The 26633-nt window shown below is 37.3% G+C and overlaps 2 protein-coding genes across 3 annotated transcripts in view; one reads left to right on the top strand and one right to left on the bottom strand.

The window, feature by feature from the left end:
- Nucleotides 1–17236, bottom strand: part of LOC100970726 (protein CASC2, isoforms 1/2) — a 164913-nt gene extending 147677 nt beyond the window's left edge. Inside the window, exons 1-3 of one of the 2 annotated variants that reach the window (XR_010113283.1) lie at nt 16955–17135; nt 14425–14530; nt 11867–11932 (exon numbers count right to left, since the gene is read on the bottom strand). Coding sequence is in view for 1 of the 2 variants with exons in the window: in XM_003825636.5 (XP_003825684.2) it covers nt 11892–11932; nt 14425–14530; nt 16955–17038 (231 nt within the window). In the remaining variant the exon portion in view is untranslated. Of the gene's footprint in view, nt 1–11866; nt 11933–14424; nt 14531–16954 lie in introns of both variants that reach the window. The other variant, XM_003825636.5, reaches the window with a different exon arrangement.
- Nucleotides 17117–26633, top strand: part of RAB11FIP2 (RAB11 family interacting protein 2) — a 41989-nt gene continuing 32472 nt past the window's right edge. Inside the window, exons 1-3 of the mRNA XM_003825634.5 lie at nt 17117–18247; nt 23488–23930; nt 24610–25078. Coding sequence (XP_003825682.1) covers nt 17895–18247; nt 23488–23930; nt 24610–25078 — 1265 coding nt within the window. The 5' untranslated portion in view covers nt 17117–17894. The remainder of the gene's footprint in view (nt 18248–23487; nt 23931–24609; nt 25079–26633) is intronic.

Raw genomic sequence — 26633 nt, 5'->3', positions numbered from 1 at the left:
CTAACCCTGCTATTTATACACCCTATTTGTTCTTGATAGTTTGTGCTAGTTCATTCTGGTCCTAAAATGTTTACCTTTTCCCTCTCAGAAGGTTTATTTTCCAAAATTCATGACATAACAAGAAATAGAAGACCTGCGTCAATATAGCTGAGGATTTTAGCATCATCTGGAAAACCTTTCTAGCCTATGTTCAGCTTCGCCATATAAAAGTTGCCAGTAGCTCTATTTTCTTAGCAAAATGATAACAAGCTGTAAAGGGTTTACCACACAATTCTGATTTATTTTGTCACAGTGAAGGACTTTTTAATGCTATCTTGTGTCACTTTTTGCTGATATGAGTGTTACAGTAGTCAGTGCATTTTATTATAATACAAGTTTTATGGAAAGCAGCAAGTATCTTTTTTTTTAAAAAAAGGTTAATCATACTTGTTTTACATCAAAAAAGCAAACAAAAGAGCTTAAAAATTAAACCAAAAATTAAAAGCATATGGTATGGGGTCTTTGCATTGGATTGGGTAAATGTATATATAAATTATACTTCGACCTGAAGGGTCTCCTTGCCCATTTTTATTTTATGATTACCTCAAGTCAATGTGGTGCTGTGTAAAAGCTCACCTATGCTGTAGTCATTCCATAAACTCCATGAAATAAAACACATCTTTCTGGCTCAATGAAGTTCAGAAAGCTTGGGTCTTCACTCCTATAAATGTATCATATTCCATTTACTGGCTAATAAAGTCTCCAAGAACAAGATTGCCGTTCTTTTCACAACTTGATCCTTTACAAATTTACAAATGTAATGCTTTAACCTACTTGAACTCAACTCTGGTTTACTGAGGAAGATGGAACCAAGGGAGGGTGTCTGTTCCCAGTTAGCAGGGCTCCAGCAGCCAGACCAGGAGGGGCAGCCTCATGCTTGAGGGGTGTGCCTGGCCTCTGCTAGAGGTTTGTGTAGCCTGAGTTAATGACGTTAACGAACCAAGGTCAAAACAAGAAGACAAAAGGAGAAAGTGGGCCCTGAGAAGGCACAAAACAGGGACCTGGTACCAGAAGGCTAGGTCACGAGGTAAGGGCGAGATCTGTTATCAGGCTGGAAGCCAACTCCCTGAAAACCAAACAGAGATAAGAGCTGAAGGACAGGTAACATTCTTTAGACACTAGGTGTTCGTTCTTTCTTAGGCATCAAATGGTTAGAGGAAATTTCTCTGCAGAGCTTCTGTATTTAAACATTCTTAGCCATCCCACCTGAGGAGGTTGTGACAGTCAAGTGGCCTAGAGGTTCTGCAATAACAAGTTCTTGCTCACTCAAAGCCCATTCAGGGAAATTCATTTTAATTTATTTCCTTAAAGGATATAGTTTAGACATAGAAGCTCCAAAGGTGGTATAAATATGTAAGGAAAAACTACAACAACTTTGTAGGCAGTAACTTGAATGTGACCTTGAATAAAAGAAGTTTTTTTAATCAAACAATAAAATGTTTTGTCTACATAACTCAGAGCGTTCTGAACTAGGAAAAGCAAAATAAGTTTGTGTAGGAAGGAGAGGGTGGGTGGAGAAAAGAAAGACTAAAGAAAAGAGAAGACTTAAGAGGTAGTGGGGAGGAGGGGTGAGGGGTCCCCTCTGAGCACCAGGGCTGCACACTTCACTCACAAGGTAGAAGAATCTATTCCCATTGCAGGCTCAAAGGTTTGAAAATTATCCTCGTGCAAAGCTGGATATTTTATGAATGTCCTGGATGTTTGACATTGAGTCTATTAACTTAGTCGAATGGATAAAGTTGTTTGCTAAATAATTCAGAGAATTGCTTTAGTTTCAGTGACAACCACAAAAATACCAAGCGTACATGATCTAGGTAATTTCAAATCAAGGCATTTGTGCCTAGAGTAATTGCCTCGTTTTCCATTTCACTCTGCTAGTTGATCTTCACTGGAAGCATAGAACAGATGGCTTTTCGAGTCTGAAATGTGTATACCCCTTTTGTATCGACGTATTTACCAGGGACGACACACCGACTACTAGTGGTTAAAGCCACCTCTACCTGCTTCTCTGCCTTCCCAAAGAAAACACAGACCATGATCCCCACCCAACTGGTGACAGTAGTCTGTCACTGTTTCCTGAATCGTCTAAACCACTGAAAGCACTCAGTGACCACTGGCCACCTGTGCTCAGTTCCGCCATCTTAAAACAATTTAGAATCTTATTGAAAGCGAATCATTTTAATCAAAATGGTGGTAGCTCTGGCTCTCCTTAGATGAATGTGGGAACCTAAGGAAATAACATTGTGTAAGGTCCCCACTTGCTAATATTTTTATCCAACTGAAAAATCAAGTTACATGACCCTTTGTGGTAGCGCTAAAGAATAAGACAAGGGCAGTCTGAAGGTGGCCTGTGGAGGTCAGGAAGGTTATAGAGAACGTTCTCAGGAAAACAAATGCCCTCCACCTTTCTCCACTTCTATTCCATACCCTGTGATATAAGAGATGAATTTTTTTTTAAATAAAAACATATATGAGGACAATCTCCACTATTTCCTGAGTTGCTGTCTTTGTTTTTACAGTCAGGGGATTGAAACAACCATCTTTAACACATAGAACTGAAATGCCAATTGTTCTGTTTCTGTAGTCTTATCTTTATTTCTGATGCAGTTGAGACACCGCTATATACATACACACACACACACACACACACACACATACATAAAAATATGAAAATAAGAGAAAAACTTCACAGTGAAAAATGTGTTTGCAGTGGTAATATGCTTGCCTGAACATTTTGGGAAATATTTGCTTATTCTTCACAACAAATATTTGGCAGAGCAACTGTGCCTTAAATAGTAGCTAAAATTCTGTAGTGGAGACATTGTTACTGGAGGACTGGCAAATATTCAGTCCAGTTAAATGGAGTATTTGGGCCTCTACTCTGTGCTTAGCATTTCTAAGTGCTGGGAGATACAAAAGAAGTGTAAGAAGCACTTCCAGCTTTTCTCAATATTTTTGAAAAGAAGAGACAAAGAACTATGGAAGAGAGTATGTAATTAAGTACCAACATGCTTCATGCCAAGGGCATGTTTTTGTTTTAAGCCCTTAACGAAAAAATAAATTGTATCAAAGCTCTGCTAAGAAAAAAGGTTAAGTTTTCCTTGGAGTAGTGGGTGTGGGGGGAGATGAGAAGGGAAGACTTTAAAGTTAGATTGTACCAACACAGGTAATCAACGGGGCAGCAAATATCTCATCCAGATTATCCTTACACAGAGCTGAGTTTGAATTCTGACTCCTCCACTCATTCATTTTGTGATCTTGGACAATTTTTTAACTTCTTTGAGCTTCCAATTCCAAATAAAGGTAATAATGTAATTTATTTATCTCAAAGCCTCAGTGAAGTGGGGGTATAAATGTAAAAGAGCTTTATTTTTGTCCAATCACCACTTTTAGCACTGATTTGGGCAAATCTGCTGTTCTCATTTGAGAGCTAAAATTCTTATAATTTCTTGTCCCTGTGTTAAAACAGTACTGAGATCAGGAATAATTCTCTCTCCCTGTGTTCAACAATACTGAGACCAAGCAAAATAACATGGCTGCTTGATCTAGACGAGGACTGTTCTGAAAGAGAGTACTATAAACCAGTTCTAGAAGGTGAGCTGTCAACTAAACAGTTTACAGATTAAGACTAGCAACTTCCTCAGAGGATTCACTTCAAGCCCCTAACCTTGCTTTAAACTGATCAAAGCTATTATGTCACACTGCCCAAGCTCATCCAGTTACTCCCGCCCCTGCCTTGCAATATCTACCTTAAAACAACCAACCAAGGTCCCAGCACCTTTTCCTCATTCCCTCACTTTAAGGTACCACTAAGACTCTGCAGATCTAATAAACTTCTTTTCACTTGATCTACAGATTTTTCTGTTTTTTCTTTAAGAGGGTTTATGGTAGACACATCCCTTAACAATATCTTCAACAGGTTTCATAATATTCTGAGCACACTGGAATTAAAACACATACATATCTGTTCAGGCTTACAAAGTTCAATTTATATCCTCTCGAAAGCACTCGCCCAATCTTACTTCACCCTCGATGTGTGGCTCAAGGAACTTGGAATGGGGAGGTAGCGTGGTCTTCTCTTTAAATGGGAGTGGGACAGAAGGTGGAGGGGATATTTGGTTTGAGATGACCCTACTTCCTTTGGAGACCTAACACTTCCAGGGAAAAGGGATCTTCTTGGGTAACTGGTTACTTAATTGTCAGCAGTGTGGAGGGCTGCTTTTTCATTTGGCTGCTCTGGCTGGTTCCATATGTTCTTAGGTCATAGTGAGCATCATGCTGGCCTCTCCATCACTGATGGCTCACTCCTTTTTTTTTTTTTTTTTTTTTTTTTTTGAGATGAAGTGTTGCCCTGTCGCCCAGGCTGAAGTGCAGTGGCATGATCTTGGCTAACTGCAACCTCCCCCTCCCAGGATCAAGTGATTCTTCTCCTTCAGTCTCCTAAGTAGCTGGGATTACAGGCACCCGACCCATGCCCAGCTAATTTTTGTATTTTTTTTTTTTTTTTTTTTTTTTTTTAGTAGAGATGGGTTTCACCATGTTGGCCAGGCTGATCTCAAACTCCTGACCTCAAGTGATCCGCCTGCCTGGGCCTCCCAAAGTGCTGGGATTACAGATGGCCACCACGCCCAACCTGATGTCTCACTCCTAAGGGATCACCCTCTCCATCAGTTCTTGCCTCTGAAACCTTTTCTTGGTGCAATGTTGCCCCACTCTGCCCCCTCTTATAAACTCTGTGCTCCTTTCTATGGAGCCACAGGAACTACTGAGGAAATGAGACTAATAACGGAACATTGTAGTGAGAATTAAACACACTACTAGTATATGTGGCACACAGGCAATAACTAGTAATCTTCTGTCTTCCCTATTACATGCAATGCACTATGTTAGTGATGGTACCTTTGTAGTTAGGAATGAAAATATGAGTATTTTTTTTAAGTATATAAGAAAAGGTTCACAAACATTTATACTTTAAAACCAAAATCTAACATACTGTGATTTCATTAAACTACAAACAAATGTGGATTTACCATCAAGTCTTTTAAAATTCTAGTCAAGACCAATAAGGAACAAAACATTGATGCCACAGTGACAATTCATTTTGACTGTTTTTGTTGTTGTTGCTTCTACTTTTTGTTGTTGCTGTTGTTGTTTCTTCTTAATAATAAAATAATTTTTAATTCAGCATCTGAAAAGTAGATGCTTCATTATTGATGAAACTAGGCTCCATTCAAGGTGTGAAATTAATATGTACCCACACAAAAGTGGGACATTTCTCTTAACATTTTCCGTGACATGTCTTAAAGACTATTGCCATTTAGGGAGATTCAAAAGAGCAGAGTGAGAAATATTTATAGCATATGAGTGTAATAAAAAAAGTTTAGTCATGAACTACCAATACACCAAACTGGTAGGACAGAGTTTACATTAGATCACAGGAATGAATATCAAAAATACAGGCAATATTTTTCAAAAAACAACCAGCAGTGAAAAATTTATTTATAACATAAACCAGATACTCCAAAATAATTTGTGGTCTACTTAATTCTTACCGTTCATCCTATATTCTTTTGAATAAGCTGAAGGAAGGCACCCAACTAACTACCTCAGCTGTTTTTGATTTTGATTCTGAATTTTCCATGAGATGAAAACTCTAGTCTATGTAACAAAAAAAGATGGCATGTCATTTTTTTAAGTTAGATTTTTTTCCCTCAGTGTAGATACATATTAAAAAGAAATGTATTACAATAAATTACTATATTTCCAAATTTTCTCATTATTTTTGGGCAAACAATAATTGCATACAAATTCTGAGTAAAGGAATATCACATTGCATCTTATGTGTTCTGCAATATGCACTCATAGAAAATCATTATAGTAACAAAACCAGCTGCACGTAATAGAAAGCAAATGATTTACAATGTTACTGTGAGAAACTACTTTATTTCATATTATCATAAAAAGAACAGAGCTGAATGTTTGCATGACAAACAGAAAAACCCAGAAATTCCAAATGCAACTCAGTTTTTTTAATTTAAATAGGTATTAATGTGGAAGGTGATTTGAAAAGCCTTCCACTCTAGAGAATATTAGCAATTATAATTTGCAAAGTCATTATTAGTCCAACAATTTAAAGAAAAAAATCTACAAACATTAATATAGAAAAAATGGAGTGATATGTGCTTCTATCATACAACATCTATGTTATAAAAGCTTATACTTAGTGATTTTGAACACTGTATTTCATTTAAACTGAGTAGAATGTATTTTTGTTCTTAAATGAAGATTGACCCTGAAATTTGAACCACATCAGAAGCTTTCAATGACTGTGTTTTAATATGTTTTATATGTCAGTCATCACATCTGCCTACCACAGCTCCATTCACGTGAACTGGTCCTGCCCACATCCCTAAGTAAAGGGAAATCCTATGCAGATCTCAGAGCCCTAGCTCTCTCCCTCCACCCAACCACAGGTCACGGAGCCAGAGCTGCTATGATATGTCCTGCCTCAAGAAAAGCTGATGCTTCCTCTCAATCATGGAAGTTAAGGCTAAAAGCTGTAAGTCAGTGCCACAAGAAATCCTGGCAAGAAGAAGGAGCATTACGAGGAGGAAGCAGAACAGGAGTAGGCAGGGGCTGGGAGGGAGAGCCAAAATACAGAGCACTAGGTGACAGTGAGGAGATGGAGACATAGGGAGAAGGAGCGAGGCACGTCAGGAGTGGATTACCTGTATAAGCCGTGAATTCCTGCTGCCAAGACCCCTCAAACTCCCGCTAAACTCCAGGACACCTAGCCCAGGACTGACTCCTAGGCTTAAATATCCATGAAATTCCATACCTCTAATTTGCTCCACATATATCAATATAACAAAACCATTCTAAACAAATTAACTGGTATGAGTCTCAGGTTCCTGCAGCCAAAGAATATAGAAATTATATACATATGTATAAAATTCAACATATTAACTATATATGCCTATAACATAATAATTAGTATATATTGTTTGTGATTATGGTATATATTTATGAATTATATTTATAATAGTACACAATGTATACCACAATGTATTTATGTTTCTAAGAAGTTTACAATACTAAACACAGAAATTACATATAGTATGTTAATATTACATATTATGTGTATAAAATTGTAGGTTACTATATATATCACAAAACCAGAGAAAAGTTCCAAGACTCAAATATTTATGCCTGAAGTCCCAGCTTCAAATCCCTTGTTACAGCTAGTAAACTAAGAGTGCTCTTTAGCGATCATGCTTTTTGGAGAAGCAGCTCATTCAAGTTATCTAATAAATTTTATAGTGGATGCATTGAATGAATAGAAAATATATTTTAAATATAATTGAAAAAAATACATTAAATAAGCATAGTAAGCCAGCTTTGGGGTTAAGTCTTTACTACTTATCACCATGAATCATAATGACACTAAACTATAATATACAAAATATTACAATAGAACAGGCCATCAATCCAAACCTTGGAGTTCTCCTAAGATGTCCTGCTTTATAAATGTAAACACTCATTTTACCTAATCCATAAAAAAATAAGCAACAAACTGTGTGAGGTGCTGCTAATTGGCCAAATAAGATATGGACTGTGACAATGTGTAGCCATAGAGGGGTGACGACAAAAATCTGATTGATGTATGTTCGAGAGAAAAAGAGCAGAAAGAGAAAGTAAATATGAACAAGTCTTTCATTCAATAAGTTTTGCTCTAAAAAGAAACAGAAAGGTAGCTGGAGGAGGTACAGGGGTGTATGTGCAAGTTAAGTTTTTTTTTAATATGAGAAATACTAGATAATATTTGTATGTTGATGACATTGATCCAGTAGAGAAGAAAATGACTGAGGATACAGGAGGGAGAAAGGATAATGGCAGATGCAAAATCCCTGAGAAGACAAGAAGAGATGAAGTCCATTACCTGAGTCCTCAGATGGGAACAAAGACGGGTGATCTACTGTAACAGGAGAGGAGAGGTAGGGCAAGTAGTGGGGCACCTTCATGAACTATATTTTTATTAGTTCATCTCAAATTTGCATTAATTTTACAAGCTGCTACACCACAAAATCAATGTCTACTGCAGTGAGAATCAACCAAGATCCTGTATCTTTTCCCTGTATGTTGTTGGTAGGTCACCCAACCAAAATGCTCTTAATTTTTAAGACCAAGTTCACTAAGGACATCACTTCAGCTTTATGTTAATGCATTTGGAACATTTAGTCCTAATGTACCACCACAAGCTAATCATATAGGGGACCCAAGACCATCTCATCACATCATAGAAGGCTCCTCAAACCATTGGGCTCTGGCCATGACCTCACTTTGCTTACAATGTATGTAGCAGGTACAGTATTTCAGTCCATATACTCAGATGATAGGCAAGAACTGTAACTCTATTTCCCTGTTACTCAACATAATCTCTATTTTGATTCCCCTAGTTCTACTCTTGTCAAAATGTATCCAGAAAATGTCATATCTGCATAAATTCAGGTTTTTAAACTCAGGTAAAATTTCCATCTCCCTATCCTTCTCCCTGAGACCAAAACTAAGTTCTTAACGCTGGACTGAAATTGAGGCCCCAGGGAGAAGCCCAGGAGGGTCTATGGCTGTCAGCATTGACTCCTATTAGCAAGTCATATGAAGTAATAGGTGTAGGTCCTATCATGGCCAGTCCCTGGTTCTTTATCCATGTATATTCTGAATTTCCCCAATCCCGACCTGGAGGACCCTAGTTTATCAGCCCTCTCTCAGTCACTTTCTCACCTTTCAGGGGGAAATGAAATTTTTAGAGGTTCTCAGGTACCTCTCGGATGGAAGGAGGCTCAGGGAATTGCCTGTAACAAGACCATCTTGGCCTTGAGTCCCCCTGCTCTGCTATTCTACTGCTACTGTTGCTGCTCCAAGCCAATGTGGTGCATGGGATTAGGGAGCTCTAGGACTTTGCTTACTTTCAAGGTCCTTCTTGAGAAACAAGATGCAAGTGACATTTACTTTTAGATGCCAAAATTTATCTGGATGGTCTATCATCCATTTGCCCAGCTCCCATGCTCAACAAGTGGGGAGGCGAGTGGAAAGGTCTTGGAGACATTCCACCTGTCCAACTATCTTGATCTTCTTTACAAGCTCCCTATTCTTCACTTCGTCCAGTGAAATCCTTGTGTAGTGTAGGTCTTTCATTAATTGCATTCTTCCCCAATTTTTTCTTTACTGCATAAATTTTGGCTTTTGTTATATCTTCCCCTATTGTCTACTTTGAAATGGAAAAGCTGAGAAGTGACTCTGTTGCATGCCTTGGCCTCACTTCTCTGGAGCAGTTAGTCTAGCTCTCCTAGCTACTGCCTGAAACTAGACGGAAGGTCATAAGGAGGCCAGCAATTACTAGGAATAAGAAAAACATAAGTTATTATCAAGATATTATCAACCTTGCAACCACATGAGCTTGTTAAGGCATGTTTTTCCAAGAAGGCACTAGGTTTGCCATTGCACAATACATTTAAATTTAGTCTGTTTTATTAATACAGTATATTGTCCTGTAATAATCAATTTGACTCATCACATAATTTATCTGCATATATTTATCTTCTTAACTATCAAATTTTTATTTATCCTTCACATGTTCCTTAGCTTATAAAGTTGAGTTGGATTTAACATAATTTGAATGATGGTAAATTAGAATTCTCTTGCTTTTAAATGTTCCACTGTTATTTTAAGCAACATTTGATGCTAGAAGAAAAAAGTGTGCATGCTAATAGGTATACATTTAATAGATACAAGACTAAAACCATAATAAAATTTCATATTTGTAAAATTCTTTACAGTTTACAGAACGATTTTACATGCATTATTGTGTTTTATTCTCTAGCAAGTGTCTACTGTAGGTTGAGTTAGTGTGTAAGTCCTGATCTCCTGAATGAAAACTCAACATTTTTCCACAAGGAACAGACTATTAGCATTTTGACATTTGGTTATGAAGGCAGAAGAGTTCAGTGATATCCTAGGTCACCCTTTGTCCATGCATAAAGTTTATTAATATGTTTCAATTTCTCTGCAGTTTATGGAGGCCAAACACCACAGTATATGTTGCTGCTCATCGAGTATGCCATGTGGCACAAAATAGATCAATTATCTTTTGCTTGTCTCTGCGCTTTCACTGAAGCGGTGTTAGGACCTGGCATCATGTCAAGGATGCTCTGATAATGCTTAAAGCCAACTGAAGTACAAGAGTTGTCCAAAGGATATGAAGGATCTGTTTTTCAAGTGTCCTGATGTGAGCAATGCCTAAAGAGAGTTCTCCCACAACCTCATCTCCTTTGTAACAGGATAGGAAAAAAAGTGGTAATGTGTGTATTGGCTGTTGCTTTATCTCTTTCAAATTAAATGAGATTGAGATGTTAATGAATGCAGTGTAAGGCATGTCATCAGCAAATGTCAGCTATTATTATTATTAAAATTGAGATAACAGAGTTAACATTAGAGTAGCAAATGGAAGTTAGAAAATACTGGTTAGCACCAAGGTGATAATATTGGGAGGCAGGGCCCCTGGCAGAGCCCTCTTGACTGGGATTAGCACTTTTATAAAAGAGACCCCAGAGAGCTGGCTCATTCCTTCTACCCTTGAGGACACAGTGCAAAGACTGTCATCTAGGAGGAAGAGGGCCCTCACTAGACAACCATTCTGCTGGTACTTTGGTCTTTGACTTCCCATCTCCAGACTTGTGAGAAATACATTTCTGTTGGAAGGAAGGAAGGAAGGAAGGAAGGAAAAGGAGGAGAAGGAGAAGGAGAAGAAGGAGGAGAAGGAGAAGAAGGAGAAGGGGAAGGGGAAGGGAAGGGAGGGGAAAGGGGAAAAGGGGAGGGGAAAGGAGGAGAGGGAGAGGAAAGGGAAGGAGAGTATGGATACACTGGTTAGCAGAATGTTTGTTGTAAGATTCACAGGACGTTATATTTTTGTTTTTAAATTTATCATAATTCTCTCTGAAGTGAAAATCTAGAATATTAAAATACTACCTGGTATATGATCTACTACATAAATTTCTAATTTTGCTACGTATAGGTATATAATGTAAGGAGTTATTTTTCTTCAACTCAAGGATCTGATTCATTTTTATAAAGTTGTTAAAATGATACCTAGAAAGTCATTATTGAATTTTAAAAGAAGGTTTGAAATACTATTAAGGGCTTATTCTATGTTACTTTTGTTTAGAAAAAGAGTATCCAATAACATTGAGTTTGGCTTGAAACAAAAATAACTCAGGGTCTCCATTGCTGGGTTACAGGGGCACCTGCCACAGCTCAGGATCCTTAATTATTTGGTGAGGAACAGTCCAGACCAATTGCTGTGTAGCCTTTGCCTTCAGATAGGAGGAAAGTAAGTACTTGGAAAAGAAGGGACACATCATCAAGCCAACAGCAACAAGCATCTTTTGAGCACTTCCTATGTGTCAGGCCCTCTCTGCACTTTTACCTGATTCCCCTATTTAATCTTCCCAACAACCCACTTTGCAGATGAGGAAACCTAAATTTGGAAGGTTTACACAATTTGCCCAAGGTCACACTGTTATTAGTGCCCGGGGACAAAAATCTACCACAGGGTAAATACTCAACAGTGTTCAGTGTCTCCATCCAAGGAACTTTGCAGCAAATCTTGTTTCAGAAAGCGTTACAAGCCCTTGATTCCTGAGGTGCCTAATTCAGAAGACTTCACTTTTACAAAGCTAGCTTGCTCCATTTTTTTTTCCAATGTCCAAGTGTAGACAGAAAGGAAAATGAAGACCATCAAAATTATAAAGGTGATCTGGGCAAAACCTACCTTAGAAATTCATGCAACACATTTCTTACTCGGAATAGGGTTCTTTGAAAAACTTCCTTAATTTTCCTGTGTTAAAAGAACACAGTTATGGGCACAAATTGCACAATCCATATACCTTCTCATCTTGCATAAACTTGATAAAAAAAAAACAGTAAAATGCATTTTCTCATTGATTTGAATCTATTGGGAAGCCACTCTGGATAACCCAAGATCCAAGTGTGGAGAGAGAAGAAATGTAAAATTCACTGTTTTCTGGAAGAGGACTTTAAGTTGCTCAAGGTCATATACAACATTAGTTTTTTAAGCCAGAAGATTTCTGTCCACTATACTACATAATTCCTGAAAGGAGGTACCTCCTTTAGGTATACATTGCTAAGCAACATCTTATGCTCAGTTTTGGCTGTACAGATCAGCCATGATCATTCCAATAACCAGAAAATGATTATAATACATACTGGCAACAACCTATAGGTGCACTGAAGGTGACCTAACCCAGAATGTGTAAAAGATAAGCATACAGTTCTAAGCCCAAAGTGCTTTTATGATCAGATATCCAGATGGACTAAAATATTGTTCAGGTCAGTTGAAAGTTGCTTTAGGAGAAATGTTTAAAATCTGGCCCTGGAACAAGAAGAGTTGGATCTATCTTTCAAAATGTCATTTTCCCCCAGGCTTTATATCAAACACACAAAATATAACAAATAAAACAAAACACAACAAAAGCCCTTTACTTTTTTTAACATAGATCAAATAAGTAGAAAGGCAGAGAACAGTAGATCTCACATGGGGGAAAAAACCACCACCACAAAATGTTTTTGCCATCCGCCCACCAGTTTAATGCTCTCTACATGAATGTATTTCCAGAAATATTATCCCAGAAATTTTATGGATTCCAGGCCGTCCTAGAAATATTATAATTTGAATCCCCCATTCTTTGTTTAAAAAATACCCCTGTCTTGGATTTTAATTGAACATAAAAAATTTAGCAGATGTTTACAAAGTACAAATATGATAAGTTTATATAACTCTGCTAATCATTGCCTTCAGGAATAATCAAAACTCTCCAGCCCTTATTAACCCGCACCTAAATCTGTAGAAGCAGCAATGTTCTGGAAGATTTCCGAAAGACTCATGATGATGAGACAATTGAAATTTGAAGACAAATACCAAAGTAGTCACAAAATCTTCTTCCAATAGCAATAATCTCTGCTTCTCAGTAAATATAACAAAAGGAGTTTGAGAATTCTGGATTTGGAAGGAGTCCCTGAGGCACAGACAGAATATGGCTTGCCAGGTCTATAACTCCTTAGTTTGTAAAACCAGGATTAGAATTCAAGTCTAATACTCAGACCCATGGGTGTTCCATACTCTCATTCACAGACTCCCAATAATTTCATCATCAATTACCAAAACAAACCCCTGCATATGTGCATAGGAGATATATAGATGTTTATGCAGCATTGTTTATGATAATTGAAAAAGTGGAAATAACTTAAATGTCCTTTGGAAGGAGAAAAGATCAAATGGGGCTTATTCATCTCACCCAATGCCATATACCAGTTAAAGTAAATCAATTCGTGTTCTATGCATTAATATGCATTTTGTTGTAGGAATAAAAATTATACAATGGAATACTATGATACTATGAAAAGGAAATTGAAAGATGTTCCCATACAAAACCTTCTTATATGCAAATGTGTATTTTGCTCCGTAAATTCTTACCAATCTCAGCATATTTTCACAGTTCAAAAAAGCTACAAATAATACAGATAGAAGTTATGTTTATTACTACAATTAAAAAGTTCAAGGCTGCTCAAAACCTCTTGCACATACATGCAATTTCTTCCAAATCTTGAGCTGTTGGTGTCAATTGCCTCATGCAGAGCCTATTAATAAAACTTATATTCACTTGCTTTCTGTGATCATTAATTACCTTCATTTGGGAGACAGAGCTGTCAGGACATCTTAAAAAATAATTTTTTCTCCTGAATTAGAGAATTCTTTATTAATATGTTACATAAAAAGGAAATCTGCTTTAGTATATTGACCAAATTCAGTTAGATAATTATAATGCAATTTGCTTCTTTGCGTTGTGGATATACTATGTAGAATCTTTAAATGTTAGAGGATCCTTTGGTGGCTGCTATAAAAGTCTCATTTTACAAGACAGCCCAAAGAAGAAAAATGACTTCCCTAAAGACATGTAGCTAGTAATAGGCAGCCCTGGGATTAAGACCCAGGCTGCTGACTAGAGCTCTTTACACTACATACCATGTTACTTCTTGGGCATCACAAAATGTATCCACACACTGCCCAATCCCAGAAGAGAAATTGATCAGTCCAGTGATGAAAACAAAACAAAACAATCACCAAAAATCCCCAAATGCCAGTTCATTGCCATAATAATTTCAAGTCAATTTGCCAAATACTCTTTCACTTTTCAACCGATTACACGGAGATTGATCTATCTATCTATCTATCTATCTATCATCTATCTATGTATCTCCAATATAACTCTGGGGCTTTGTCGTATGTACATATATATGAATTTTACATACCTTTCAGTTGTGTATATATTTGAGGTGTGGTGTGTGTCTGAAGTCTAAAGACTATAATGATACCTTGGGGAAGTTTCTTGTTGTCCTTATGTTTCTGAATCTCCATCTGGAAAATAATTAATATCCATTACATAATGTACATGGGAGCATTAACACGCTTGACCCAGTGGGCTATTTAAACATGAGAGCATTATAATTGTTCTGCAACAGATTTGCAAGATGTGATTTTAGAGATGCCTTTGTCCAAAGGGAAAATCTCCCCCAATGTCTGGAATAGGTCTCCTTATGGGACTTATTCTTTATGGGACTGAAAGGGGCAACATGTAGTAAATATTTTCATCTGTGAAATCCTCTACTCATGGGGAATAAATATTGACTATTTTAACTTTCTGGTCAAAGCATTCTTATTCATTGCTGTAGGCATTGTTAACAGTTTAAAATTAGAATGTTCAGCATTTTCCTTCTAAAATACATTATTTTCCCAAGACTTCGATTTTGGAATTGTACCAAACATTTCCGGATGTATCATTAGTCATAGGATAATTTTTTAAAAAGTAACTCTCTTCAATTCTGGTATGTTGTCCTTACACACGCAATCCTTTCCCTTTTAAATTGTTGTCCATGTATATCTTAGAATTAGTCAAAAGAATTTTTAAAACTGTAAAACAATAAACATTTTGGGAGAAGCACTTTGATCCCAGATCTTATGTAATTGCCATTATTTTTCACTATAAGCCAACCATATCTTTGACTCCACTGTCATATTTTTATTCTCTTAATATAATCAAAAAAGGAAAACATTCTATAGGAAGTCATTTCCTTATTATAATGCAATCCCAGATTCTATTTAGCTCATTTGGTTTGTTTGTTTATTTGCTTTCCCCGGGGGCAAAAATATGTTATTTTCTTATTCTGGCTTAAGAAATTTTAAGTCATAATTTCTGATTTCACCAGTAAAACTAAATAATTTTGGCTCTAGCCAGGTGTTGGGAAAACTCAAAAGAAATTTAGGTGCTACAGAAAGAGAGGTTAGTAATTCCAATTGCTCAGCTCTTGCCTTTAGAGTATTCTCTGAGTTGCGTTGGAGTATGTTATTGAGTTGCTGTGAACTACTGCTGCCAACTTCTACCCTAGAGATGGCTATATTTCAGAGATGAGTGAAATTATATTTGTAAACAAGTTTATAATCATTAATAAAGCTTACCAAACAATTTAAGCTCTTCAGAAATACACATCCACTATTATAATTAATTTTCTATTGTTTAATTACAACCTTTAATAGAGACATGAAGACTTTTAAAAATGTATAAGAACTCTAAACTTAATTAAATTTGATTTCATGATGTTTATTTGGTTTTTGTAAGTTTCAGGTGTCAAATTATTTCTCCTTAGAGATCCTGGTGAAATTCCACCATTGACTGTTCCAACGTACTGTTTAAAAATCCCTAAGAATATTTTTCTTTAAAGTTGACAACTGTGCACTCTGGGATCCAGATGCTATATTCGCAGTACGATGATTTTGTTCTGTTTTCCACACATGGCCTTCTCATACTGTCTCCCAGGGATGAAAAATTCTGCCTTGAATGAGAAGTTTTAAACCTTGCTTGAAAATAATAAACACGATACTTTACATGTTTATGGCCATTTAAGTTAAAAAACGTGCATTTACATGTATCATATTGTTTTACTCTCAAAATTAGTCTTGTAAAGGGAAAAAAGGCATTAAGTAATTCAGTAAATTGTCTGCTGCATGCTAGCCACTATGAAGGGACTGCATGATAGACAAGGCAGTCCCAAAACTTAGAATTTCCTTGGGAAGGTAAGACACGAACAGAATTAACAGCAATAGGGCTAGTACATAAGCGTCTCTTCCAATTGAGAAATAGAGGGGCAAAAGGAGATTTATGTGCCGCATTGTGCTAGGAAAGGCACATGTATTATCTCCTGAAACTCGAAACCCGTGTTTGGGGCATGGTCTCCACATGATCTGCACAGTCTACCACAGTGTGAGTCCCCACGGGGGTCCTTTTGACGTCGAGCCCATAGAGTCGTGATGGAGTCTTAGACATGAGGTAGAACTGGCTTTTTTACTCGTGAAAACACTGAGGCTCATGGAGGTGAAATGACTCGGCCAAGGTCACACACACTGATAGCGGCAGAGGCGCGGCCGGAACCAGGTCTTCTGATGCCAGCCCAGTGCCTCCCTACATCTCTACTCCCTGTGTTAGTTTTGGAAACTATTTGCTTCCCTATCGCCCTTCGTCTGGGTGGGGGATGTCATTTTCAGTCAATTTACGGACTTTTCAAAAAGAGAAGGGTGGATAGGAGATTGGAGAAAAGTTTCCTTTCGGTCAGTGAAGAGGCCTGATTCGTTCCAACACCATTTATGGACCTGCTCGTGCCAGGCACTGGGCATCCAGGACACAGCGAAAACAGATCCCCTGCCCTCAAAGACGCCCTAGTTAGGGGCGTCTCCGGGTCTTTGATGACCTCCTCTCACGAGCGGTCCCCAGCCCTCCCCAGGGCTCACCTGCCGGCCTCTGCAGGTACCCACGTCCCTAGGACCCGCCACTGGGTCAGGCCCAAGCAGCATCAAGCCCCCGGTCCCCGCCATTGCGCCCGCGTCGCGCGCCTCCAGTCGCCACGGCAACCAGGGAGGCGCTGACCCCTGACCTCGAGGCCCCGCCCCGTCACGTTCCCGAGACCAACATGGAGAAGGCCAACCCGGAAGTGCCGCCGCAGCCGCCCGCCCGGTGTTAGGAGCCGCCGGCCGGGCCAGGCCGAACCAAGCGCCCGCAGCCCTGCAGCCCGCGGACCGCCCCACGTCCCGCCGGCGCCGGGGCGGCCGCGTTCCCCGCCCTCCTCCACTCCACCCCTGGCTACCCGCTCCCGCCCGAGAGGAGGAGCTGAGGCGAGGGGGAGGAGGAGGCGGGAGAGGTTTGCGAGAGGGAGCGAGGCCGCGTTAGCCGCCGGCGGTTCGTATTACCGGGGTCGGGAGGAGGAGCCGGGCCGGGCCTGCGGACGAACGCCGGGCGGGCGGGAGGCGCGGAGGCAGCGGAGGCTGCTCGGCCGCAAGGAGGCAGGCGGGAGGCCAGGGGTGCAGAATTGGGGCGGGAGGCTCCCTTCACCCCCGCAGCCCTCCGCCCGGGTCCGGGTGGCCAGGCCTCACGTGCCCGCCGGCCTGGGGAAGGTGGAGACAGGGGCGGGGGTCCGCGCAGAGGCCTGCACGGCGCGGCCAGGTGATGGTGGGCCTCTGTGTTTCTCCAGACGAAAGGGGACCCCCGGAGCGGCCGTGCCCCTGGGCTGCCCCCGCGAGGCGTTTTGACATCAGCCGTAGAGAAGTCGGGGAGCCCTGAGCCTGCCTGTTTCCGTTAAGTGTCCTTAGGATGCAGTGATTAAGGAATTAGGCTCTCCCTCCGGGAGGGGCACTGCCTGTGCTAGTGAACTCGGGGGCAGAGAAACAGGACAGGATGATGCTGTCCGAGCAAGCCCAAAAGTGGTTTCCAACCCACGTGCAGGTCACAGTGCTCCAAGCCAAAGATCTGAAGCCAAAAGGCAAAAGTGGTACCAATGACACATACACTATAATTCAGCTGGGCAAGGAAAAGTACTCCACCTCTGTAGCTGAGAAAACCCTTGAGCCAGTTTGGAAGGAGGAGGCCTCTTTCGAGCTACCTGGATTGCTAATGCAGGGAAGTCCAGAGAAATACATTCTTTTCCTTATAGTTATGCACAGGTCCCTGGTGGGTCTGGATAAATTTTTAGGGCAGGTGGCAATCAATCTCAATGACATCTTTGAGGACAAACAAAGAAGGAAAACAGAGTAAGTTATGTAATTTATTTTGAATTTGGGGGAGTTTATGTCTTATTTATGGTTTTTCTGTTCTTGGAAATTATCCGTATACTTCGGGCGTTGGTTTTTGGATTGAAATATGATCCAGTTTTAAGCACCATATTTGCATGAATCTGAAGTAAAAGTAGCACTCGTGATGAAATATTTTTTAAATGGAATCATTAATGATCCCTTATTCTTTCTGTTAAACATCTGTCAAATAATTGAATATTTTGTGGTGGATTTTAAGTAAGTTAACATTGTTTCAGTATAAGAGGACTGGATCACAGTATTGACCAACTAGAACTTCATATAAATTGTTATGGATTTTAAACCTTACAATTATCAATGAAATGGAAGATGAGAAATTAAATCTGGCAATGTAATGTTGATGTGTCGCACTTTGTAGCTGTCAAAAGATAAATCACCAGATTTAGAACTCAGTATTTCGTTTCAACGTTATAAACACAGCTTTTATTTTAGCTCAGCCATTTTTCAGGGTCGGTGCGCCTTGATGGGAGTCTATACCTGTTAGAAAAAAAAAAAGTTTTAAAAGTATGTACAGACATCCTCAACTTCGAATGCACTTACATTTTCCTTTGAATTTGCAATTACATCAGAGTTATTGTATTCAGAATTGGTTTTCCAAAGCTATTGTGTTTAGACCATATTAAATGCTGTAGGATGGAGAGAATGATAAATTTTTGTGATGAAATGATTTGATAACATCTTCAGTGGTCTTTTCAGTATGACTTTTGAGCTTGAGTTAGATATATTTTAATTTAAAAAATCATAATATAAATTAACACTAGGATATTGTGTCTTAAATTGAAAAAAATATGTTTTTAGAGGTAGGTATACTCACCCCTTCCATAAACTTAAAAGGACATTATATTAATGAAATTAGTGGGAGAAAAATACTGGTTGAACTTCTAAGAGGACTTTCCATTTCCAAGATAGTGTTGGTGTTTTGTTCAGTTATAACTGAATTTATTTACTCTTTAAAAAACTTTCTTACAATGATATTTTTCTTGAAGTTTATGTTAATTCTTAACATTTTAAAACGACTCTCTCTTGTTCTTTTCTGTACATTTCTACTCTCAGGCTTCTCTTGATTGGAGTTTTTTTGTTTCATTTTAAATCAGGTCTTAACCTAAGATTTAATATATGTGGAGTAAAAGTGTAGAGAGATCAGAAATACTAGGAATGCAGGAGGAAAAATGGTACCATTTAATTGAGATGAAAATATTTTAGAAGGAGAGAAAAAGTTAAGTGTGAAGTTTAATATATATCAATGATTTGAATAATAAAATTATTTGATACCTAAAGAGTGGCATTCAGTTTCCTCCGAGGGATTCTTTATCAAATTGAAAGTGAAAAATGGATAATTACCAAATAATCTGTTTTAAATTGCCAATTTTGGGTGACACTTAGTAAATATTTAACGTGTTTTGAATGTAAACTATTAAGTATATTGCACCTTCAAATTCCTCACTTCATTTATAGTACTTTAATATTCATGGATCATGTATTTCAGACCTTCTCTGAAACATAAATTTTCCTAGTGAAAGTAGGACCAAATGTGAACCCAAGGAGTCTGAGGATGAAATAACCTTTTACAATTTCTTCTTGTTTTACTCCTAGTCCTGGGCAACATCACAGTTACAATACATTTGGTGTGAGCAATACTCTAATATTATGGTCTCTCCTTATAGAAATTCTCTACTGGCTATTATATAAAATTGATTAGAACTTTAGGGGTAAAATGCTTTTAAATGTTATCAACAGGGTTTGTGATGTTATTGCATTCAAAGTGATTTTCATATGTTGCTAAACCCTTAACATTTTATTTGTGGATAAATGGGGACCATGTATTTGATGAGATATCTTTATTGGTAATATTTCTAGTTTTTTAATATATTTAATAGCTTCCTTTTCTAGCACAGCTGTACCTGTGGCCCAGTAAGAGACAGACTTGAGCCGCTGGTATATTGCAAGAAAGATATTTAATATTCTGCACATTGCTAAACTTTTTCAGCATATTCCCAAGTGCTTTTTAGAAAACTGTTTCAAGTGATGAGGACTACCAGCTGACTTAGAAGTCCTATGAAACTGCTGGGTGTGACACTTTTTACATTTTGACACTGAAGACATATATTTACAGCTTGTCTTCCAGTTGTGTCATGATAGATAAAGAAGTATGACAACTAAAATTATTACTTTACTTATTTTCTTACCTTGAAAATATATGTCTTTTTTCTCTCTTAAGGAATGGGGAAAAAGGGTCTGAGCCAGAACCCTTTGAGTGGGCCTGGGAAGAGAACTTCTGTATCTCCTCCTTTAGAGGATGTCTGGGTTGGTTCTGGCATGAGATTTAAAGAAATAATACAATATTTAGTAATAGAATGTTAAAATCATTGATGCTGTTGTGTAATATCCATTGATTTTTTACAATAGAAGTAGCTGATGTTGACTTTTTTTTTTAATGCTCATGAAAAGTAATAACAACCAGAGTCTGTAGAGTTAGATGTGACTCAAACATATGCAGATTTTAGGACGTGTGTGTGTCTCAGCGGTGCACCTGTGTCCTGGCCTCTGGCACCCTTACTGCCAATTTTGTCCCATTTCTGACCACACAGCACCAATTGCTTGGGAATAGTTCCCATATGTGTGCTGGTTTTTGAACATGGACCTGTGCCCACTAAAAATTGAACAGAGGCCATGTACAGTTTAAATCCAGTACTCCAGAGGTGAAAAAAAGTCAGCTAATCCAGTAAGCTCCAAATGCTGTGTCTTCATTTTATCTTTCTGAAGACTGGAAAAACAAATGCTATCTCTGAAATGATTCTTGAAGATCTCATTAAGACTTCCCTATTATGTCATTTTCAAAACAAAGCAACTAAAGTTATTTGTCATTGCTACATTTTCAATGAGTATATTTGTAAAAGTTCTTTGCAGTTTTTTTTGGGGGGTGGGGAATGGACATTATAGTGTATTTACAGTTTGTAGTCAAATACTGATTTGCTTTATTCAGGTTTACATAGGTCTTTACAGTTTCCTACTAAAAAAACAAGACAATGTAAACACATACACACACACACACAGTTGTAGCTTACTTGTAAGAATATAGTTCTAGAAATAAAAATTGAATAAACATTTAATGCAAGGCAGACTGCCTTCCAGGAGCTTATACTCTAGCAGTAGAAAATTTGCATTGTCTTTCTCTTCAGCTCTCATGTCTCCTTATTAAATACAGTGTCCTGCAGTATGTGCCAGCCATGTGGTTAACCTTATTAACATATGTGGTTCATCAAATAAGAAAGAGCTTCTATTTTCCTGCAGATGTTATTCATCAACTTTAGATTTTTTTCTTTATTGACTTTAATCTGACATTGGGAAGTTACATATCATTCCTTGTGCCTCAATTTCCTCATCTATGAAATGAAGATGTTAAAGTAGATGATTTATTGGTCTTATCTCTAAAAGTCTGTGAATTTCCACTACCCCCACCCCGTTCCATTTTGGGGGTAATTAATTTTTTTTACTCATATTTGCTTTGATTTGTTACATACGTGCTCGTTTTTGTTTGCAAATTTTTGGTACATTTTTCGCAAAGTATATTCACCTACATTCTATAAAGCCTGAGGTACTACAGAGTATTTCTGAGATACTGTTCGTCAGATGTGTTTCTCTCCCTATTGAAAATAGCTCTGTTTTCCAAAACTTTGAGTTAACTGGGTATATAATCTGCTTCATTTCCAGGCTTTTCGAGTGCTCAATTGTATGTTATTTAAGGTTGTCTATTTCACAGAAATCGCTGTCATTTCTTATTTCTAGCCCCTGTTTCTTCAGATTTTACCATTTGCCTTATATAAGGGATTTTCTCAATTTAAGGTCTCAGGCTAATGGTATTTTAAAATATTGATATTCTAAGAAATGGCTAGTTTTGATGCAACTATATCTGAATTGATTGAATAGCTCCAATTTAGTTAATCAAGAAAATATTTTTCTTCCATGTTACGTGCAAAGATGTAGCTGGTATTTATATCATGTGCCAGTATTTCAACTTGATATACAGTAAATGTAATCTTCTCCTGGCATATCCAGTTGGTAACAATGAGAGAAAGAACTAATGTAAAATTAGATCAGAGTTCCTTTGTAGCTAAGAAAATTTGTTACACTCGATTAGAGCTATATTTAAATAATAACCTGTGTGCAGGAATGGATATTATGCCTCATTGCTAAGTTACGTGAAAACATTGTAGAAACTCTTTCAGGCTTGATTTTGTAGGTTTTTTTGGCTGTTTTCCCATAGAATGACCACTTGTGACATGGCCAACTGGAGAATTTCTCATGGATAAAAATACTATAAAACCAAAATATTGCTTCTTGTATATCATTTAAATACAGATAGTGCCATACATTGAAGGGACTAAAACGTAAGATTTGGCTTCATTTACAAAATAATTTTTATTTGGTATTGTCACAGTAGCAATAGTAAAATGAAGCAAATAGATTCAAACAAGAAGCATTTTAGGTTTTTTTTTTCCTTTTGAAAACTTCACAAGATTTATTTTTTGTCACTTCTTGCATTTTACTTATTTTTTGCATATTTTATTCAGGAATAGGCTTTGATTCATTTTATATCAATCTAAATGACATCATATGCTGTTTTAATGATTAGCAAGCTATATGCAATGATCTCCAATGTTAACAAAACTCTTTTGCTACTTTTACATAAGTAATATTTTGGGATGGGGCCAGGTATTTATTATTGTATTAAAATGTCATGAGTATTCATTTTATAATGCTCAAAAATAATTTGTATTGGTGAATTCTTTCAAAATCTCTGCCTCAATGTCTTTTAATGTTAAAAAAAAATGTCCTTAGGCCATGAGCAACACTTAATCCCATATGGAAAACTTCTAGCATTGATAAGAATTTTTGATGATGAGTGATTTTCAAATCACAAAAGAAAAGATTATCTAAAAACATTTTCAAACTTGCCAAAGACCTATTCATTCCTTCAGTATATGTTACATCACAGAGACAATGATCAGTTTTTTAAACTAAATAATAAGTAAAGCCCGAAATACTGTGGCTGACAGATTCTTATTCAGAGCTTAGGTTGCCTTGATGTATAGTTACTTTACCTAAAAGGCTATTTGTATGTAACAGAACTCAGTATCCTCTCTCTGTGTTACAGCCAATTTTTTTTTCTTCTCTTTAAGGTGGTTTAGATTAGAATCCAAACAAGGAAAACGAATCAAAAACAGGGGTGAGATAAAGGTCAATATTCAGTTTATGAGGAACAATATGACCGCAAGTATGTTTGACTTATCAATGAAGGACAAAACCAGATCTCCTTTTGCAAAGTTAAAAGATAAGATGAAGGGTAGAAAAAATGATGGAACATTTTCTGATACGTCTTCTGCAATCATTCCAAGTACTCACATGCCCGACGCCAATAGTGAATTTTCAAGTGGTGAAATACAGATGAAATCCAAACCAAAAAAGCCTTTTCTTTTGGGTCCTCAGCGACTCTCGTCAGCGCATTCAATGTCTGATTTATCTGGGTCCCATATGTCTTCTGAGAAACTGAAGGCTGGCACCATAGGTCAAACACATCTTCTCGGACACCAGTTAGATTCCTTTGGAACAGTTCCAGAAAGTGGTAAGTGCCACTTTCTTGTGTCCTCATTGGTCTGAACTACCCTTTTAGTTTTTAAAGTTTGATTTCTAAATTTAGTAAATCAAAATAGCAGTTGCTTTGTAGTATTTTCCAAATTTTGTCATTCATCAAATATTGAGTACCTACTATACCTCAAATTGGTAAGTTCCTTCAGGCAGAGCTTGTCTGCATTTGTATTTATATTATTAGATGATAATAAAATGAGTGCCAGTTTCCTTTTATGGCCTGGCTGCCTGTTTTACTGCTGTTTCTGCTGTCTAAAAACCCTGAGCATAAATGAATGTTCCATTTCATCATAAAGTCCTTAGAAGAAAACTTTTATGTTCAGAAGTAAGAAAGTAAATTTAATGCTAATGAAAGTCTCTGAGAATTTTTAACATTATCATGCCAACCAGAACCTCTAGTTTTGACATCATAGTTTATATGATTGTGAGCTGAATACATTACTAATGGTCTAGCAATATGCTAGTTGTTATCAGCCTCGATGCTTCAGACTGCTACACCTTAGCATTTTAAGATTGTTTCCTTGATTTTTTGAAGGTTAATACATTTAAGTGGCTAATTGCTCTCATTCTAAAAGCAGCAGAATGCACACAGACTGTGTCAAATAGTGTGATGTAATGTGTCACTGATTATGTACTAACTACAAAATTGTTTGTAGGAAGTCTCAAATCTCCACACAGAAGAACATTAAGCTTTGATACTTCTAAAATGAACCAACCTGACAGCATTGTGGATGAAGGTGAATTGTGTTTCGGAAGACAAAATGACCCATTTACAAATGTGACTGCTTCATTACCCCAAAAATTTGCAACACTGCCAAGGAAGAAAAATCCATTTGAAGAAAGCAGCGAAACATGGGACAGCAGCATGAATTTATTTTCAAAACCAATTGAAATAAGAAAAGAAAATAAAAGAGAGAAAAGGGAGAAAGTTAGCCTGTTTGAAAGAGTGACTGGAAAAAAAGATAGCAGAAGATCTGATAAACTTAACAATGGGGGATCTGATAGCCCTTGTGACTTGAAATCACCTAATGCATTTAGTGAAAATCGCCAGGACTATTTTGATTATGAGTCAACCAATCCATTTACAGCAAAATTCAGGGCTTCAAATATAATGCCATCTTCAAGGTAAGCTTAATATGGGGGAAGTTCTACTATTTGGGAAAATCTTGTACTTGAAAGTATCAAATATTTCTTTTAAATGCTAGAATATTTTCAAGTCATTTTATTTTATTTGAAAAACATTTTTATTTGTATAATTAAATTATAGAGCCAGGCAATGTTGCATGTATTTTTGGAACTGAACTTTTTTATCTTAAGAAGATAAAAGACTCTTATTCTCTATCCTGGTCTACTTCCACTTATGTGAGCCAGAAATTCACCAAAACTTAGAAAACAACATGGCTTGTGATGAGACATGGCGAGAGTGAATTGCCAGTGAGTGTTAGTTCAAGCCAGAAATTTAGGTGATAACGTTTCTAGGGATTCGTTCATGGGCTACCTGGAAAGGACCAACAGCAGCCCATGTGCTATTCTTTAAAAAACGCCAGCTTCAGTATTAATGGCTTTCCTAATAGATGTTAATTATCCTTATTAAATGGCTATTTAGAAGTGGTTTTTATTTGAGAATGCTTGTTATTGGCATTCAGTAACCCTCATGGGTTCTGTAGGTATACCCAAGGGATCTATATGATGATTTATAGTCAGAAATAATCACTCATGAGAAAGATTGGATTTTCCAACTTTGAGTTTTCAGTTATATATATAATGGTGCTTTTCTTATTCCTTAGTATATCTAAATTATATCTATATATCTACATTTAAATCTATATCTATATAAATTTATATCTACATATATAGATATAAGTGTAGATATGCTAAGGAATAAATTTAAATATGGTTATGGATTTTACAGAAGTAAACGATGAAATAGCTGATTAAGGAAACCTCAAGCAAAGAAAAGATAAATTTATTCCCATCTTAAGTATAGTTGGCCCCCCATATTTGCAAGTTCTGCATTTTTGGATTCAATCAACCATGGAGTGAAAATATTTTAAAAAATAAATAAGAAATAACAATATAGTAATGAAAAAATAATGCAGATTTTAAAAACAGTACAGTGTAACAACTGTTTACATTGGTTTACATTGTATTAGGTATTATAAGTAATCTAGAGATAATTTAAAATATATGGGAGGTTGCGTATATGTGCAAATACTGTACCATTTTGTGTAGGGGACTTGAATATCCCTGGATTTTGGTATCCTTGGAGTCCTGGAACCAATCTCTCTCAGATACTGAGAGATGACTGTAATTATCTTGGAAGAGCATGCTAGAGTGTTTACCACGTAATAGAAGATTTTCTTCAAGACAGTAATATAGAGTGTACAGACCTGAATGGGAATACTGGCTTAGAAGTGCTATGACCTCCATAAACCTCAGTATCTCCATCTTTGAAACAAGGAAAATAATCCCACTTGATAGGATTCGGTGAGGATAAATGAAAGTACATAATACAAAGCCAGGCCCCAAATAGGGAATCCATAAATGGTGACTACAATTATGTTTGATGTATCGTCATGTTATATTTTACTAAAAAACAGTGCTTTGTTTTGTCCCACTAGAAACAGCAAATAGAGTATTAACAATCAATCACTTTTAGGCTGTGCCCTCTCACCTCTCT

This window comes from Pan paniscus, chromosome 8 (assembly GCF_029289425.2).
Source record: "Pan paniscus chromosome 8, NHGRI_mPanPan1-v2.0_pri, whole genome shotgun sequence".
NCBI lineage: Eukaryota > Metazoa > Chordata > Mammalia > Primates > Hominidae > Pan > Pan paniscus.
This window is presented reverse-complemented; position numbering and strand designations above follow the sequence as displayed.